Source organism: Arachis duranensis, chromosome 1 (genome assembly GCF_000817695.3).
Source record: "Arachis duranensis cultivar V14167 chromosome 1, aradu.V14167.gnm2.J7QH, whole genome shotgun sequence".
Taxonomy (NCBI): domain Eukaryota; kingdom Viridiplantae; phylum Streptophyta; class Magnoliopsida; order Fabales; family Fabaceae; genus Arachis; species Arachis duranensis.
Window position 1 is genome coordinate 3,583,308 of NC_029772.3, and position 18,631 is coordinate 3,601,938.

Sequence of the window (18,631 nt, forward strand, 5' to 3'; positions counted from 1 at the left end):
AAACATTACAAGAAAAAAGGAACAAAAATTGAACAACAATTTCAAAACTTCAAACGAAGAAGAAGACCGAACATTCAGAAATTGAAAGGAAGAAGCGGAGGCGAAGAATTGAAAGCAGGGCCACTAACCCGAGGACGGCGGCGGCGATGAAGGGCTACGGTTTTCCTTGGATTCAGAGGTCTCCAGGGAGTGCACGAATGATTGGGGGAAGGGAGGGGGGAGTGTTTGGTTCACGAATGGTTTTGCTTTTGTTTTGTTTTTTTTTTAGTATATACCCATTTTGGTCCTTAAATAATTCAGACTGAACATTTTAGTCCCCAACTAAAATTAATTACTCGATTGGTCTCTAACAATTAATTCTGTCAATCACTTAGGTCTTTTACTCCGTTAACTCTAACGGAGGACAAAATAGTCCCTAACAACTCTAACAGGGGACAAAATGGTTCCTGATCTCCTCTGTTCAGAAACGACACTGTTCTCTCCCAATTTCCATCATATCTCACATAACACTAGCAGTTTAACACTGTAACTTCAAACTATATAATGCACACTCTATAAATTTAATGTTCACACGAAAAAACTTCTCAACTTGTTCTCAACCAATTCATACTCAGGAAACTAATGCCTATATCTCTCAACTAGTTATCGTCTTCGATGGATCCCATGAATCTAGACATCAAGTTTGATTTGTTAAGACCCGTCGTCGTCGTTGTCATCTCCCTCCTCCTATGCCCTATCATCTCCATGACCACATTGTCCACCACTCCGATCGCTTCCTTCAGCTTCTTCTTGGAACCAATGTTCAGTAATCGCTTCAGTTTCTATTTGAGCGGCAACGACGACATTGCTCGTTGTACTGATAGCTTGGATGCGAGGTCGAAGCTGTCTGCCAATTTGGACTCTGAAAAAAAAAGAATGAAGCACTCGGTGTCTATTTCAAATAAGAATTTGCATATGATATTGAAAGAGAATCTTCTCATGATGTCCTAATGTTCAACAATCTATATTGCTTGCTAGAGAGTAGAGAAAGGTATGCTCTTAGAGTAGTTGTGGAACTTGGTCTTGAGGATGTCGTGGATGTGTCGGGATTGGAGGTGATGTTATCGAAGACGTGAAAGTTGATGCTTTTGGTGGGTGAAGTGCAGAGGAGGTGGATGTACCAGTCACAAAGATTTAAGAAGTGTGTGGTCCATGCCATGTTGAGGTAGGTGCGATACGTGTGACAATTACACCATAGTTTAATCTTAGAGCTAAAGAGGAGAAAGAAAAAGATGGAAAAGAAGGCTGTGAAGGTGAAGAAGGAGAGCATGAATGTTAGGATTATGCGAGATATGATAAAAAACTGGTGAAGAACAGTGTCGTTTTCGAATAAAAGGGTCAGAGATCATTTCGTCCCTTGTTAGAGTTGTCAGGGATCATTTTGTCCTCTGTTAGAGTTGTCAGGAATTATTTTGTCCTTCGTTAGAGTTAACGGAATAAAGGACGTAAGTGACTGACGGAATTAATTGTTAGGGATCAATCGAGTAATTAATTTTAGTTGGGGACTAAAGTGTCCAGTCTAAAATTTTTTGAAGACCAAAATGGGTATATACTATTTTTTTCCCAAATAAATCGGCCGTTTCGACAGTTTTTAAGCAGTTTTCGCTCCAACGGTATAAGTATCGGATCGGACTGTTTTTATTGTCGATTCTCGATTGAATTGGTTCGACCGACCGATTCGATATTAAACTATTTAAAATAATATATATTAACATTTAAATTAATATTTAGTTAAATCCCAAAACAATTATGTACCTTGACATCTAAGTAACTGTTAATAATAAAATAAAATAAAAAAACACCAAAAACTAAGCAAAATATATCGGTGGAGTTTGGGCCTTTGGAGGATTGGTTTTGTTAGAGTTTTTTAGATGGACCAGTTCTATTCGGTTCGATTAGGATTTTCAGTGTTAAAACCAAAAACCTAACTGAACTGTAAAAAAAAAATAGTAAAACGTGATTTTTTTTATTTTTTCAGTTTTTGGTTTATTTGATTTTTGGTTTTGGTCAATTTTATTCGGTCTGGACCGATTTTGAATACCCCTATCCACCATGACCAGCAATAGAATTGACGCACATATGACATAATAATTGAGCTACCTATGATCGGTGGATATCTCGGTTGCAAGACATGTGTGTGACTCGTTGTACTTTGATGGACAGAGATACAAAATTTTGTGTTCTTGTATTCTGTTTGGTGATAAACTAGAATAAATTATGAAAATTCAATTTATTCTCATTTTTTTATTCAAAAAATTTGAGATGAAAAATATAATAATAAAAAATATAATTATGAAAAATTAACAAAAATAATGAAAGAAAAAATAAAAAATAAGTTGTGTCCCTTGTTAGTGTTTCAGTGTCCTTCCTGTCAGGATAGACACAAAATACATTAATTCAGTGTATTTAGACACATTGTTTCTATCCATGTCTCCTCTGCCAAACACGATTTTGTGTCTCAGTATTCCTGTCTCAGTGTCCTGTCTCTGTAAACAAACGCAGGCTAAGGGAATTAGAATTGTCCATGCAGAATGATCATATAAAAGAAAAATGTGGGCAAAAACTATGTCCAGCGCATTTTTTCACAGCAAGTTAAAAGGTCTAGCGGTCCGCTATATTTTTAACAAGAGGTAAAAAAATAACAATTATTCTCCAAATACAAGTTATTTACACATATAAGTCCATACAAGTCATTTATATTTACACGTTCTTCTTCTGATACTTCGCCTTCTTCTTCTTCTCCTTCTTTTTTGTTATTTTTCTCTTTCGTTATCGTCGTTACCAATACCACCACCTCTTCCTCCTCCTCCTCCTTTTCTCACTGGACTTTTTTCTCCTTCTTCCTTTTTCTCATTCTCCTCCATCATCTTCATCAACATGATCACCATCGTTATAGCATCGTCGTCTTCTTCTTATATGTATCGTCCTTATTGTTATTGTTATTGTTATCGTAGAAATTTTGTCATATTGATGACGTTACCTGATCCAAAATTTTTGCCATAAAAATTTCTCAATTTGTATAGTTGCAGCGAATTTCGGAGTAAAACTAAGACATTTAGGTGTGTGTTGTTTAAAAATTTTTAGTAAATTTATATTGATAAATTTTGCATAATTCAAAGTTCTTCCTCTTCCTCCTCCTCATCTTCTACTACTACTTCTTCTTCTTCTGCTTTTTATCATCAGCTTCTTCTTTTTTCTTATTCATTTTTCATTTCATATTTTACCTTCTTAAGTGTTTTTCTTGTTAATCATATTCTTCTTTTTTCTTATTCATTTTTTTACATCATCTTCTACTGCTTTTTTACTCTTTATTAACAATAATAAAAACAAAAAAATTAAACAAAGAATAAGAAGAAACACATAATGCTACAAAATTACTTAGAAAATGATGAACTTACATTCATTTAACTAAAAGAAATAAAGAAATAAGAAAAAAAAGAAGAAAAAAATGTAGCATTAGAGAAAATATTTTTGTGTAGTTGCAGCAAATTTTGGGATAAAACTAAGACATTTAGATATATTGTTTAAGATTTTCCGGTGAATTTGTACTAATAAATTCTGCATAATTCAAAACTTTTTCTCTTTCTCCTATTCATCTTTTGCTGCTGCTTCTTTTCGTATCATCATCACCATCTTCTTCTTTTTTTCTTATTTATCTTTTCTTTCTTGTTTTATCTTTTCAAGTTTCTCTTTCTTAATAAGAATAAAAACAAAAAATCAAACAAAGAAAAAGAAAAAGAAACACATAATGCTGCAAAATTACTTGAAAAATGATGAACTTACATTCATTCAACTAAAAAAGAAAGAAATAAGAAAAAAATATAGCATTAGATAAAATATTTTTGTTTTGTTGCAGCAAATTTCATGATAAAACTAAGACATTTAGGTGTATTGTTTTAGAACTTTCAGTAGATTTGTACTGATAAATTCTGCATAATTCAAAATTCTTTCTCTTTCTCCTCCTCATCATCTGCTATCTTTTATTTATTTTTTTCTTCTTGTTTTGCCTTCTAAAAAAAGACATAATATTGTAAAATTAATAAAAAGAGGAGGAAAATAAAAGTGCAACAACAACAGCAATAATAAAAAAAATGACGAAGATAATAAAACACGAAAAGAAGAAAAAAGAACGCGAAAACAAAGGAGGAAGAACGCAAAGAAAAAGGAGAAGAAAAAGGAGGAAGAGGAAGGATGCGAGATACAAATGCTGGAGAAGGAACGTCATGAAAGTAGATTTTGTCGGATCAGAGTTAACATAAACTTATATGCCAAAAAAACTTATATATATATAGCAAATCTCAAAAATGAATCAGCGTTAACATACTAACAACCTCTCCAAAACAATTGTACCTATCATAAAGTTACCAGGCAAGGCAGTCCATGGAACTCCCATGGATAAACTCCTTTGATGGAGCTCTCATATTTATTAGCAAATATGCCCCAAATCCCAAATTTAATGTTGACGGCTGCCTACCTGCAAAATGCCAAAGCTGGGTGCGGAGGCATATTTGAAGATCAATATGATCCATGGGAGATCATGAATACCTAGCAATCATACAAAATCAGTATAGTATCATCATTAAAAGTAACTATATATAATAAACAAATATTAAAAGCACGGATATTCATTTGACACTTGTCAAAACACATTTAAATACCATCATCTATCAACAAATTTAATTTTATTCTTAATATATATTCTTAAATTTGAATTTAAAAATAATATATTCATCCAAAAAATATTTTATATTTTACATATATATGTATATGCAATATTCCCATGTCTTATAAGAACTTAAAGTTAATGTGTTTTGTCGGATGTGTGTTCGTCTCCCTGGATCATAGGAGAGATATATTCTATAACTTCAAAGAGAAGTTATCTCTGAATCAACATCGATGATTATGACTCGCTGCACCTGGATGATGACATTAGGTGTCCCAGATCATCACAACCGCTATCACTCCAACGCCAAACAACACAGCAAGAAACCTGAAATAGGCTGAATCCACCACTATTGGCCTATGGGGTGTGTATCCCTTCGACAAAAGATGGTTAATTGATACATAGACGAACACCCCACAAGCTAGACCCATCGATATAGCAAAGATCCAATCCGCGACAGCACCTTGTGTCGTGGCGTCTATTACAATTCCAATGGCAACGCCAATTGGACTGGAAATTGCAAAGGCGAAAGCATAGGCCGCACAGGATAGTAAAGGACGGTCAGGAATCATTCTTAGGAGAGCAATACCCATGGCAATGGCAGCAAATATTTTGTGCAGACTTATTGTCCATAAAGCTTTCCAAGCATCTGCTTTTGTCTCGGCAACTCCTATGGCTAAGCCCTCGAACACGGAGTGAGAGCAGAGAGCAACAATTAACAAGATGGTATCTCCAAATGAGGTGATAGATGTAAGAGCAGGGTTTGCTAGGTGGTGGCCGGCACCGGAATGATTCTGCAGCCAACGCATACAAATAAAGAACTAAATGAGTGATAACAATGACTAAAGTGAAATTTGTTATGTAAACATATCATAGTGTCTAACCTGGAATTGTGACTGAGAAGCAACTCCATTGCCACTTCTTTTGACTGTCATAGACCCTGCAACAGGAACATAAAAATAGAATGCAGCCTCGTGTTAGGTAAGGTCAACCTTGGATTTGCTTATATATATAAATAATCAAAATTTGATTTCATGTTTGCTGAATCAATGTCCTATGATAACCATTGACCAAGTCAAAGAGCACCACTATGCTATGAAATAAGGTCAAAATTTTGATGACTATAATAAGTTTATTAGTAAAATTTCCTTTGTATTTCATGAAGAAGTTTATTTATTTTTTCTAACGACAATCAAACATCATTACAGAGTACAAACAACCCTCTATCCTTAGATTTTCCGAACTTATAGCAGTACAAGAAAGATTGTTCATTTCTACTTTAAAACGGTTTAGAACTCCTTACCCTTTATACAAGGAGTAAAATGTTAGTTTACAGCACAATGAATCATGTATCGCCATTCACCAACATTGCAGATTCAAATCCCATAAAAGTGTAACATGCCATCTAAAGATTTAAGTGCTCACAGACTCTTTAACAGTTACTTAAATATAATCCTAAACCTCTAATTTACTCAAGAACTATAAGAGATTAAAATTAAAAAAAAAATGAAAATAAAATTTGAATTGCATGATAGCAAATAAACGAAACTAAATTACCAATTTAGCCCCTGAAAAGATCAAACAAGCCTTGAAATTAGTGAAACGAGTTACGAACCTTGAATCTCAACATCGGCAGCAGAAGATTGAGGAGCCTGCTTGTTCAAAACAGTTGAGATGACACAATCTAAGAGCATAGTAATCAAGTAACCAACGCAAGCTAACATGAAAGCGAAAGGGTACTCTTTCTCCGTCAAGCTCCCAAAAGTCTCGTTAGCATCGCTCAGAAAATGCATCATTGCTGTTCCCAAGAACACTCCGCCAGCGAACTGTGTTCCCAAAACAAGAAACCCTTCGTTCCATTTCAGCACGTATGGGGAAACTCCGGCGATGAATGTCGCGAAGAAGATCACTATGAGGCAGTAAATCTTGGCAAGGATCAATGACTTGGAACGGAGATTGACGGCGTCGCCTCCACCAGCATCGGCATCGGCATCGTCGTCGTGACCGCTGTGAGCTGAAGCGGATAAGACAAGGAGGAAGAAGAAGAAGACGATGAGTTGAGAAGACATGGCGAAGAAGAAGGAGGAGGAGAAAGGAAATAATGAAATGAATGTTTTGTTTTGAAGATTGGCGTGGCGTGGAAGAGAAGAGGGTTAAATAGAGTCAATGGAGGAGTCATTGATGAGGGAGATTTTGGGGATTTTGGATTTGAAGGGTTCTTTGGCAGCTATGGTTGATGGTACTACTTACTTGGATAGAGATAGAAATTCGTGTAGTACACACACGGAGAGAGAGAGAGAGAGAGAGAGAGAGAGAGAGAGAGAGAGAGTTTGTACTTTGTACTACGCTGGGCAGGATTTATTACCTTCCTTAATTATGTTTACACCAAGATAAGGAAAAAAAGGTTTGCTTACTACAAAATTAGACCTTTCTCCTGGTTTTTTGGTTCTTTTATTCTAGGCTGCGGACTACTGGACTGCTGGTTTAGCCATCGGTTGATCTTGATGCGCAATTTTTTTTTTCTCTTTTCCAATATCTTCAATTTTATACAAAAAGTTTTGCTATTTCTAAACTTAAATATTTATTATATCTACCTTTTATTCATTTTATAATTAAAAAGGTATATAGAAAAACTTAGAAAGTTATACCACTTTTTATTCAAGGTAGGATTATTAACCCAAATTTAAATAATTAGGTTTCATAAGCATCAGCATTACAGACCAAATTATTCAGTTTTTGCATCTTCTTTTCATCATCATGACAGCATGAATTGTGTAAAGTGTGGACCGGGTTTTCAATCATGTCTCTATGATTTTATCTTAGAGTTAATAGTCAAATTTGTTCTTAAAAGATTACTCATATTTTAAATTAGTTCTCAAAATTTTTTTTAATCATATTAGTCTTTAAAAGATAAAACGTAAATCAAATTAGTCCTTCTGTTAGTTAGATGATAACGACTGATGATGTGGCAGGTTAATGTCACATGTCACAATATAATTGGTTAACGTGTTAGGTTAGTAACACCTAACATGTCACATATATAAATTTTTATAATCAAAATAATCCTTAAAAATTTAAATACAAGTCATTTTTATCCTTAAAATTTTAAAAATTAATCAAATTAATCCCTATATAAATTTTTTTATTTTTTTTCATACTATTAAATTTGAAGTAATTTTTATAGTATTAATTTTAATATTATTCCTTAATAAATAAAATTTTCTTTACATAAAATAATAAAAATAATTAAATTACTATAAAGTTATTTTTGTCATTTATATATATTATGTTACTCTATATATGGTAACACGTTAAAGAAGGTTTCTTTTGGAAAATTCTAGAGTTCCTTTCTAGTTCTTTTTTCTTTCTCTTTTGGGAAAACCCTGCCTAATCATTCTTTAATACTCTATTAAATAATATCAAACAATAATAAAATATTCTGAAAAATGATCAATATGCTCTTAATTAATTCGTTAAGAAAAAATTATATGGAACTAAAAAATTATTAACCAAAAACTAAATAAAACTACATTAATTTATATTAATAATTAAATAATTTAAATTTTTTAAATTCAAAATTTAAAAAATTTTAAATTGATTAAGTAAACCTAATTAAAATCTATAAAAATCTTCCTCTTCTCTCCCACATTAACCTACCAACCTCCAACAATCACACACACAGATCCCTCTCTCTCACCGTGAGGCCCTCTCCGCCTCCCCACCGCAATCCACTCCTCTTCTATCACCGAGATCTGGCTCGTCAGATTCGCCACCGTAAAGAGATGTTGTGGAACGTAAGGAATGGATAATCATGGTAGAAGAGTGTGATTTTCAGATATATCATAGGACGTGGCATGGATACTATTGATGGTTATTGTTGAAAGAAGGTTGTGGCGTTCAAGGTTTTATGTGAAGTATTACATGTTTGGTGATAAGTAGAATGCAATGCGACTTCAAGTGAGAAGGGGCTGGAATCCATGTGTACCGGGTTTTGTTTTTATTAGGGTCTAGGGATAGTTATTATATTAGTAGTTAAAGGGTATGGATGTTGACAGTGATATGGAAGGTTGTATTCATATTTTTTTTTGTTCTTTATGTTCTTCTAGGAGTTTCTTGATCTAGTTCTCTTCCATTGAATGCGTCTCTTTTGTGTTTGGACACACTCTTTTCTGGGATTTCATCAGATTGTATGAAGAGATTCTATCTTGTACGCATGGGATATTAGGTGTCGTTTTGATAACTACATACTTGATCTTAGCTAAAAGAAGTCCTTAAACAATTACAAAAATATAAAAAAAACATTCATTTAATATGAAAAAAAAATATTCTAATACTTCACAAAAGAAACATCTAATTATATTTTAACAAAAATAATTAAATATCTATAAAATTTAAAAAAAAATTCTTAAAGAAATAGAGACATTCACATTTGCAATACAAAAAAATTCGAAAAATATATAAAAGAACATCCATTTAATATGAAAAAGAAACATTCTGATACTTAGTAAAAGAAACATCCATATATTAACTCATAGAGATTTTGAATTCATCCAAAGATATTTGGCTGGATTTTGGCTGATATGCTTTTGGTTCCTAGCTTTACTCTTAAATTAAACATTGTTACGATGAAGATTTGTAATGTACTCCTTATTAACCTATCACATAATAAAAAATTTTAAACTTTATAAAATGCAATTTTTTTTATAGACTCGTATTATCGAACTAATTGAATTCGATTTAGCATTGGCTCTGTATAAATATAATTGTTGGTGTATTAAAATAATTGTATGTATTAAAAGATTTATGCTATAGAATTCACGTTCAACTAATATTTATAATTTTTTTTATATTTGTTGTAGTATATTTTTTATATTATATAGTATTTTTTTCTAATATTTTTGATAAATATTTCACTAATATTTTTTAACATCTTTTTGGCAAATATTCTATAATTCAAATCAGCATGTTTCGAATTACTGTGAGCCAATATACGGGTACTAGTTTGAATAAATCCAATTCGAACTTGTATGTGAATTTGTGTGTGATTCGAATCACTGTGATTCGAATCACTGTGAATGTGTAATTTAAATTGCTCTAATTTGAATTACATAGAAACGTTTATATGGTTGATTCATGTATCTATTTCTTTTTGGCTAAATTGTGAAATTTTGCTGTGCCATTGGCTTATATGAGTGATTTGTCCTTATTTTAAATTTTCTAATCTTTTATATCTCACTAAATTAATATAGTAGTTGTTTTAAAATATTAAAAAATTAGAGTTTTAATATTTTGAATTTCACTAAATAAATATAGTAGTTATTTTAAATATTTTAATCTTTTATATTTCACCAAATAAATATAGTAGTTATTTTAAAATATTAAAAAACTAGAATTTTAATATTTTAAATTTCACTAAATAAATATAGCAGTTATTTTAAATATTTTAATCTTTTATATCTCACTAAATAAATATAGTAGTTATTTTAGAAAAAATTATAAACTTAAAATATTAAATTTTTAAATATATAATCAACAATAATTTGATAAATTCATTTAAATAAAAAAATATCATTATAAAAAATTATAATTTGAAAATATAAAATTTAAAATACAAATGACAAAGTAATTTTATAATAATTTAATTATTTTTATTATTTTATGTAAAAAAATATTTATTAATGTCTAAAAGATAATATTAAAATTAGTACTATCAAAAAATATTTTAAATTTAATTTTATGAAAAAAATTTAAAAAATATATATATATAAGAACTAATTTGATTAATTTTAAATTTTTAAGGATGAAAATAACTTAAGTCTAAACTTTCAAGGACTATTTTGATTATAAATAACTTTTTTATACGTCAAGTGACACGTGACATGTTAAGTGTCACTGACCTAATACGTCAACCATACGTGACATTAACCTACCACGTCATCATGTCACGTGGTATTTAACGTGACACGTCATCATGTCGTTATCATCTAACTAACAGAATGACCAATTTAATTTATGTTTTATCTTTTAAGTACTAATATAACTAAAAAAAAATTTTAAAAACTAAATGATGTGAGACAAATTTAACTATTAACTCGCGTTTTTACATAACAGACCTGCTCAGTTGGTACTTGGTTGCTTCATAATCGTTCTTTATCTTCTTAAGGGGCATCACAATGTAGTTGCTTATGCCTCGCTCAGTCAGACATTTATCTGCTTTTATTTCTAATTTTATATATCCAAATATTTCTATACTTTTATCTAGCTGTATCCTTTTTTTTACTTTTCAACATTAACTTTTGGGGCAAGTTATGTATATAAACTCTTTAAAAATCAAATTTATTAGATTATAACTTTTTTTTTAATATAACTCTTTTATGTTTATAGAAATCGCTATAGGTGTAGTGATTTTTAATTGAACGTAATTCGGTTTTTGAACAAATTTTGCTTATCAAAAACCGCAAATAACTATAACGGTGTCTTATATAAACAGTAGCACACAATAGTGGTTCATGTAGAGAGCTGTTAGTATTCTATTTATAGTTTAATTTATTAACATAAAAATTAATTTGACTGGTATTATAATTGTTAAAAAATTATACTAGTTAATTGTATTAGTAATTGGTTTGTTATTTGATAGAAAAAATGCGATTTTTAAAATTTATATTGAAGTATAATCATTACTTCATCAAGAAGAAAGAATAATGAAATCGCATTTCAAATTTAATTATCTTATTTAAATTATAATTAAGAATGCGTGTCATATATATTAGTGGTGTAAAAAAATAATATCAAGTAAAAATATTTAACTTAATCACAATTTTTACTGCAAGTACGTATTTAACTTAATTCAAAATAAATTTTAAATTAAAGAATTAACATATTTTATTTTTTCAAATATTATATTTTCTTACAACTTAATATAAAAAATAAAAAATAAAAAAATATTGATTTAATTGTTATATCAAAATAAAATTATTTAAAATATTTATATAATTTTTTATCCAAATAAAGTCATTTATAAAAAAAGACCATTGTGTTATTTTACTGATATGAAATCTCAGTAAGTTTTAAATCCCAATAAAAAAGAAAGGAATTCTAGTAGGAGTAACAAAAAAAAAACAAAATATACATGACACATTTTATATTTATTTTCTATTTCACCAACTATATCATACACAATAAAACATCAAACACTAGTTATATAATAATTTTTTTTATATTACTATCAAGATTAAGATTAATGTGAATTAGAATTTTATTAAAAAGTATTTATTATCATCATTATTATTATTTAAATATCTATTTTTTTATTTATATAGACAATCCCCTTATACATAAATTGCTCATGTATGCCACGGTTTATGCAAAGCAATATTTGGCAGCTACACCTGTAGCGAGCGAATTCCGTTCAATTGAAAATTACTATACCCTGTAACAATTTCTATAGATATAGAAAGATTGCAATTTTGTATGCTATATTAAAAAAATATAATCTAATAAATTTAGTTTTTAAAAAATTTAATTTTCAAACAATTTATTTAAATAACTTGTCCTTATTTTTTTTTCTTCCGTTATTTTCTGTCTTGCATCACCCAACTACAAAAGAAAAAAAAGTTAGAAGCAAAGAATGAACGACCAAAAGCTAGCTGGAATTTATAAATTGAACAGCAACAGAATTTCAACAGACGGCAAAATATTGGGAAAAAAAAAAAACCAAAAATTTACATTTTTCTCTCTAGATAAATCCTACTGGTTCTCCTAGAATTTTGAGACCCCTTTTACACTGAACTTTTTTTAGGCCAGTTTTTCTCTCCCTTTATGATAAAAAAAAGTGCAAACGCAGAAATTGAAAAATCATGTGGGTTAATGTTTCTCTAAAATCAATACAATGTAATTACTCATCATTATCATCAACTTGCAATGAAACTAAATATTCTCATCTCGCAGCAATGAGGAGGCGCAATAATTTTTCCATTTTTACGTTAATCCTGGGATCAATTTCTCCAGAAGCGACCTCGACCTTTCTGCTCTTGCATTTTCCTGCATATTTGGATACGTTCGGAGAAAAACAGGGAGTTAATGTCAATGAACTTGCAAAATCATGTATATAAATAGAATCCTTCAATCACCGAAGAGTGATCCATCCATCTAAGGAACATTTTGGCATAAACTATCAATATCCGGAGTCTATTGGACTAATGGGAATATAGTTTACATGAGAGAACTACCTGCACAGAAATAATCTGATTTGAAGATAGAAACACCCAATGCAGAGTACAGACTAATACAGTACACACAAGTTCATGGATGAAAAAGGTGTAACACGGAAAAACCTCCATTATGACTAATTCTAATCTCTAGCTAGTTTCCTCCAACTCAACGTACCGCTATATACTTGTATATGTATATGGAGAAAGAAAAAAAATGCTAAGACCGATATTAGTACATGAAGCAAGATCCAACAAGTCAGTTTACAACACAACACACACTACCTAGGAAATCGGACAGTAATTATACCAAACAAATATAAAGAAACAATACCCATCTTCGATCTCGCTAAGTTTAATATGCAGAAAACTCCAAATATTACCTTTGGTGATCTTTGGAACGTCTAATAAATTCAGCTGGAATATCACATCCCTGATAAGATGCTAGCACTTGCCTTATATCAGCTGGACTACTACAGGCAACATCTACACAAAGAAAATAATTAATGCAATATAAGACACCGTCTGTGCTGATAATTAGAGTTAGTGGTTGAACATATCATAACTAAGTGCTTACACTCGAGAAATGGTATAAAATCCAACAGAGCTGTATCATCTTTATCGGTCTGCTGCCATGGCTTAATTGGGACGCAGTTCTCAGGTTGAAGGCAACCCTCGAAAGCATGGCCACTTAAATAGAGAACTTTTGCAGGATCCCTGTTTAATTTTGAAAGATCCTGCCAAGCAAGGCGAGTAAAAGAACAAATTACAAGAACATCAAAATATATATATTTTTTTACAAACATGTTAGAGTCACTTTTATCAAAGCCCTCTTTTAATGAAGCGTGTAGATTGTCCATTTTATAATGTAGGACAAAAAATAAAAAATCACATGCAATGCACACTCTCCTCACAAATTTAGTTACAATCTTCACTCTTCATCCAACTCTACTCTGCATAAAATAATTCCCTTCCATTATTTTCCCAAAAAATCAATTTTCTGACATGCATACAAAATTCAAGGTTTTATTCTTCAACATTGGGAATTGACAAAACTAATTATCATGAAGCAACATGCACATTAAAGAACAACAAGATCACAGATACAATTTGAGACAATAAAGTAAAGAACAGCAAGAACAAGGATATAATATGAGCGAACACAAGAATAATAACTTAAGCATACTCTGAAATGTTTCCCATCTTGATACTTCGTAGCTGTCCTTGCTAGCGCAAATCGTATAGTTGGCCTGGGATTATTCAGCCTTTCTACGACAGGTTCTACAAACTGGGAAAATAAAATAAATATATTGAAACCACAAATGAATAATATGCCATAAAAGTAACATATCTGTTCATCAAAGGGAGAAACAATATCAACTTACAGTATTTTGTTCATCGCTGTAGACGACAATTTCATAATATTTACTAAGATGTTCCAAGAATGCATCAACACCAGGTCTCTTAAATGTCTGCCAGCCTGTCTCTCGCTGTCCATATCAAACAAAAATACAAACCAGTTTCATACAACACATCCCTAAGTAAGCAGCAGTGGCAAGTCACGAAGAGGTAAAAAATCTGTGTAACCGTGTATAGAATAAATGGTTACCTAAAAGAATATGCTACCAACCAGTCTAATTATTCATTTAAGGTGACTTACAGTTGAAGCCTTACCGTCCACATATAATGAATCAATGTCTCGTTGAGATCCAGAACAAGTGTAAACGCATGTTGCTCTTGAGGAGACAAATCTGGAAGAAGCTTCTCTGCATGTGGCTCCGTGTAGCTCTAATGATCAGTAAAAAGATCATACTGTTATTTAAATAATGATAAAAAAAAAACACATACTAAAATCACATTTATAGAAGAAAACTGTACACGTACCCGAACTTGTTCTTCAACTAACTTTCTTGCATCCAAATAGAGCTCTATCGCTTTAGCAGGCACTGAGATGTTACATATAAAACAATCAAATTCTGTTAATAACTATCACCACCAATACCAGTCCTTTTACCACCAGGAAGAATTAATTACATGAATAAAACAAAACCCATCATGTTCTAGTACAAACCAAGTAATTGTGAAATATTTAGCTCTAAATTCATTTTAATCATTTAAGTAGTGTTGGATGCAGATAATATCGGAAAAGGGATCGGGAAGGGAATGTAAGAATGGCCACCACTCTCATTAGCTTGATGAGAGGAAAGGAGGGAAAATAACGTGAAAGCAAGTAGGGCGAATGTATAAATTTTTAATTAAAAAACAAATTACATTACATTTACATTATAACTATTTCTTTTCCTCTCCATTATTCTTGTATGTCCTAACCAAAAGCTCCACCCACCCCCTCCAAAACAAAACAAAAATAAAATCCATTATCTTATCTCCAAATCAAAATGAAAGGCATTTCGCTCCTTTTCACCAATACCATAAAGTATCACCATCCTCCATTGATCAACTCTGCTAAGCAAATGAAATGGTCTCTCAATACCTCTAATTAATGGCCCATGGTCCTAACAAATGATTTTATTGCTCTCCTTTGAACATGTCCAAACCACACTACTTTAGACATGCTTTTACCACCTTTACTACAGTAATTTTGAATATACTCATTAATAATCTTATCTTTCTTGTACAATGACAACTCCTACGTTGCAACAATTTCATCCTCGCAAAACTATCTTATGCTCTTACTGGCACTTCACCACCCGACATCTAGTATAATAAAGTATGGCTCATCACAGCACTTTAACACCCGAAAGTTAATCATTTTTTCTACACCAATCTTCCCTGCAGATCACAATTGCCATAAGCTGAATCTCTATTAGGCATCAGAATATAGTATTAACAATTAAATAGTAGCCAATTACACAAATACCTTTCAACTAGAAAAATGACACGCAATCTCTCTACCACCGAGATTACGGGCAAAGAAAAGAAAACTTCTCCCTTGAACTTAAGAATAGAACTAAAATCCTAACTAAACGTGTCCTAATTGACTGTCTAAATTTCACTGTTTTGGTTGGCTTTCATACCTACTCACTACTGCATCCTTCTTTAAGCCCTTCGTATCTAATCAATTGAATTTATTATTTGATCAAGAGGGTAATCTTTTCGGTTGGTCAGGTGGCTAAAAGAATGTCCTCATACCATATCACATTAACAACAACAACAAAGTCTCATCCAACTAAGGGGAATTGGATACATAGACCAATCACACAATCTTCTCAATAAAAGGACTTAACATTTTACTACAAAATTTTCAGAAGGTCCTTCATAATGGTATTCCCTTTGTCTTTTTCTTTTTTTTTTATATGTATAATGGTCTTTCTTCCATTATTAATTGGACAATCTTCTATCCAATTGACTTTTCTCACTGGAGCCTTTTATTGTTGTTCTCACAAGAGCCTAAAATCAAGTTCCCTACCAATCTCGTCAGGCCACACACATAAAAGATGCATGCATATATCTCAATACTAGATTTAAAAAAAAATTTAATTAGGTACTTACTATGAATAAAATATCAGATTAGATTGCGTATATTACACCCTTTGAGTGCGGCCCTTCCCTGGACCCTGCTTAACGCGGGATGCTTGTGCACTGGGCTGCCCTTTTTTCAAGGTCCTTACTATGAACAAAATAGTAGGGGTTTGTGATTGAACTCAACCATCAATTATGTGTTAGTGTGTTACCATTAATTACATCACTAAACCATTTGTTGCAACTAATTATTCTACAACTAGGTCCACAAAAACCCATAGACTTATATTTAAGCATTATTTTCAGTTCATGAATAAAAAAAGAAACAGGGCTACTTGAAGAACCACCAAAACTACAGAAATCATCCAAATCAATCACATGAAGAAAGTAGAAGACATATAACTCATTTAAAGAAGCAGCACACATATATAACACAAGATGTAAACATCATATAGCTTGAGGTTGAGGAAAAACCTGTCATTGCTGCAGAGTATAGCAACCCTTGAAATTTCTGCAGAACCATATACACAAGAATATGTTATGCCTAACGTGATTCTTCTGGCCTATAAAGAAAGACTGAAGTGAAGAGATAATTGTAATTTATCTTTTCAAAAAGCGTGGAAACAGCCACTGATATAATTATCAGGTTAGGCTGCGTACATTACAACCTTGGTTGCGGCCCTTTCCCGGACCCTGCGTTAAACGCGGGACGCTTGTGCACCGGGTTGCCCTATCTTTTCAAAAAGAATGGAACCAAAAGCTATGTAAAAGCGTAAGATTGGCAATGAAAGATCCTAATGGACCAGGCAATTACTGAGTTACTAGCGTAATCATGTTAGTCCTCCAACTCAATATAATGGGAAAAACTTCAAACACAATCTACTAAACCAAAACCAAGAATAATTGCCAGTCAATCTCAATCACATTTTTTTCCCTAAAATCCGTAGGAACAAGATCAACCATGTGGTGCCAATGTTTAGTGTCATCATGTATTAAAAAAGATTGCCATTTCAAGTACTAAAATAAGATGATCTTTAATCTGTTATAGCTAAACTTTACTTGTACAACAAGTAGAAAAATACATATAGAACCCAAGCAGAAAGTTGTTAAAACGGTGAATACATTTTTTACATTCGATTGATGCCAAATTCTCAACATCAAACAAGAACGGCGACATTCCAAGAGTTATTTCACATACGCAACTAATTAACCCCGAACATATTTGAAATAAATTTATCAATTAATAGTTCCCAAAAAAAAAACGTGAAACAAAGAATTAGCGCAAGAGATTGAATGTTAAGGAGGGTGGAGAAATAATTAATACTCACATCAAGTGAAGTAGCTCCATCACCTGGACTCTTCTTCACTGACTCACGGAAAGGCTTAGTTTTTTCTTCTATTTCATTCAAACTGTAAGCTGCAGAAGAAATTCCAAATGATTTAAGTGCAGAATCAATACAAATTAAAGCAAATCTTCATTTTCGCTCAATTCAAAATCACTTTGGAATTTGGATCAATAGCAACACTATAAAGGAGGATCAATGCACACAAGGTTCTTACATGGTCCTGCAAGAAAATTATGCTGTTTGTAAGATTTAAACTTATGATCTTCATGTCACTACTCACTAGGCAGCTAGCTTATTGTTACGCCAAGACTCATGCCCTTGTTCAATAAAAACACTAAGCATGTATAAAACAAAAGGAATAAATTTATCATTCCATATCGATTTGATCAAATAGCTGTCCTAAGCGCATAAACAGTTGCTCCAAGCCTCCAAATTTATTAAAGAACAGATAACTCAATGAACAATAACCAAATTGATTCAAATCTACGTAAAGATTACATCAAAATAAGTTCCAAGAATGATATTCAGAAAATAAGTAACAGCATTAAAAAACATAAACCTCCACTTTGAATAATTTCCAAATCAACTTTATTCAATGAAAACAGTACATTAGGCACATTTAATTTTTTTTTTTTATCATTTCCGAGTTAAATTGATTCAATAGCAACGCCAACGGATAGAACAACAAAAACAACTCGCTTTAGAACGCTAAAGAAGTAAAGCGGAAAGAGGGAGAAATCTAACCGTAAGATGCGTAACCGGCAGTGGCGATGGCACCGGTGAGTATGCTTCCGACGGCGAACTTGAGGAAGCCACCGCGGCGGCGTGGCTCGGCCTCCGGTGGCGGAGCCGACTCCGAAGCGGAAGCGGGGGCAGAACTGGCTGTGCAGAGGAGG

General features: G+C 31.9%; 2 protein-coding genes across 2 annotated transcripts in view; both read right to left on the reverse strand.

Annotated features, from left to right (window-relative positions):
* Nucleotides 1-4,766: 4,766 nt before the first annotated feature.
* On the reverse strand, nucleotides 4,767-6,951 carry LOC107462023 (zinc transporter 11). Its single transcript, XM_016080616.3, has 3 exons — nucleotides 6,318-6,951; nucleotides 5,587-5,642; nucleotides 4,767-5,496 (listed from the first exon to the last, which is right to left on the reverse strand). Exons 1-3 carry the CDS (start codon nucleotides 6,769-6,771, stop codon nucleotides 4,969-4,971), a joined length of 1,038 nt encoding a protein of 345 aa, XP_015936102.1. The 5' UTR covers nucleotides 6,772-6,951; the 3' UTR covers nucleotides 4,767-4,968.
* Nucleotides 6,952-12,330: 5,379 nt separating this feature from the next.
* LOC107462261 (mitochondrial import inner membrane translocase subunit TIM50) overlaps nucleotides 12,331-18,631 on the reverse strand; it is a 6,480-nt gene continuing 179 nt past the window's right edge. The window contains exons 1-11 of the mRNA XM_016080867.3: nucleotides 18,622-18,631; nucleotides 18,480-18,584; nucleotides 17,718-17,806; nucleotides 16,864-16,900; nucleotides 14,794-14,855; nucleotides 14,584-14,697; nucleotides 14,295-14,399; nucleotides 14,096-14,197; nucleotides 13,487-13,646; nucleotides 13,293-13,395; nucleotides 12,331-12,742 (exon numbers count right to left, since the gene is read on the reverse strand). The exon at nucleotides 18,622-18,631 is cut by the window's right edge and continues 179 nt beyond it. Of these exons, the coding sequence (XP_015936353.1) occupies nucleotides 12,697-12,742; nucleotides 13,293-13,395; nucleotides 13,487-13,646; nucleotides 14,096-14,197; nucleotides 14,295-14,399; nucleotides 14,584-14,697; nucleotides 14,794-14,855; nucleotides 16,864-16,900; nucleotides 17,718-17,806; nucleotides 18,480-18,584; nucleotides 18,622-18,631 (933 nt within the window). The 3' untranslated portion in view covers nucleotides 12,331-12,696. The remainder of the gene's footprint in view (nucleotides 12,743-13,292; nucleotides 13,396-13,486; nucleotides 13,647-14,095; nucleotides 14,198-14,294; nucleotides 14,400-14,583; nucleotides 14,698-14,793; nucleotides 14,856-16,863; nucleotides 16,901-17,717; nucleotides 17,807-18,479; nucleotides 18,585-18,621) is intronic.

Excerpts from the sequence above, each read along its gene's own strand:
- LOC107462023 (XM_016080616.3), bottom strand. The coding sequence starts at position 6,771 with ATGTCTTCTCAACTCATCGTCTTCTTCTTCTTCCTCCTTGTCTTATCC. Across the intron at positions 5,643-6,317 it reads TGCCGATGTTGAGATTCAAG|GGTCTATGACAGTCAAAAGA; the intron begins GTTCGTAACTCG and ends TTCCTGTTGCAG. Across the intron at positions 5,497-5,586 it reads CTTCTCAGTCACAATTCCAG|AATCATTCCGGTGCCGGCCA; the intron begins GTTAGACACTAT and ends CGTTGGCTGCAG.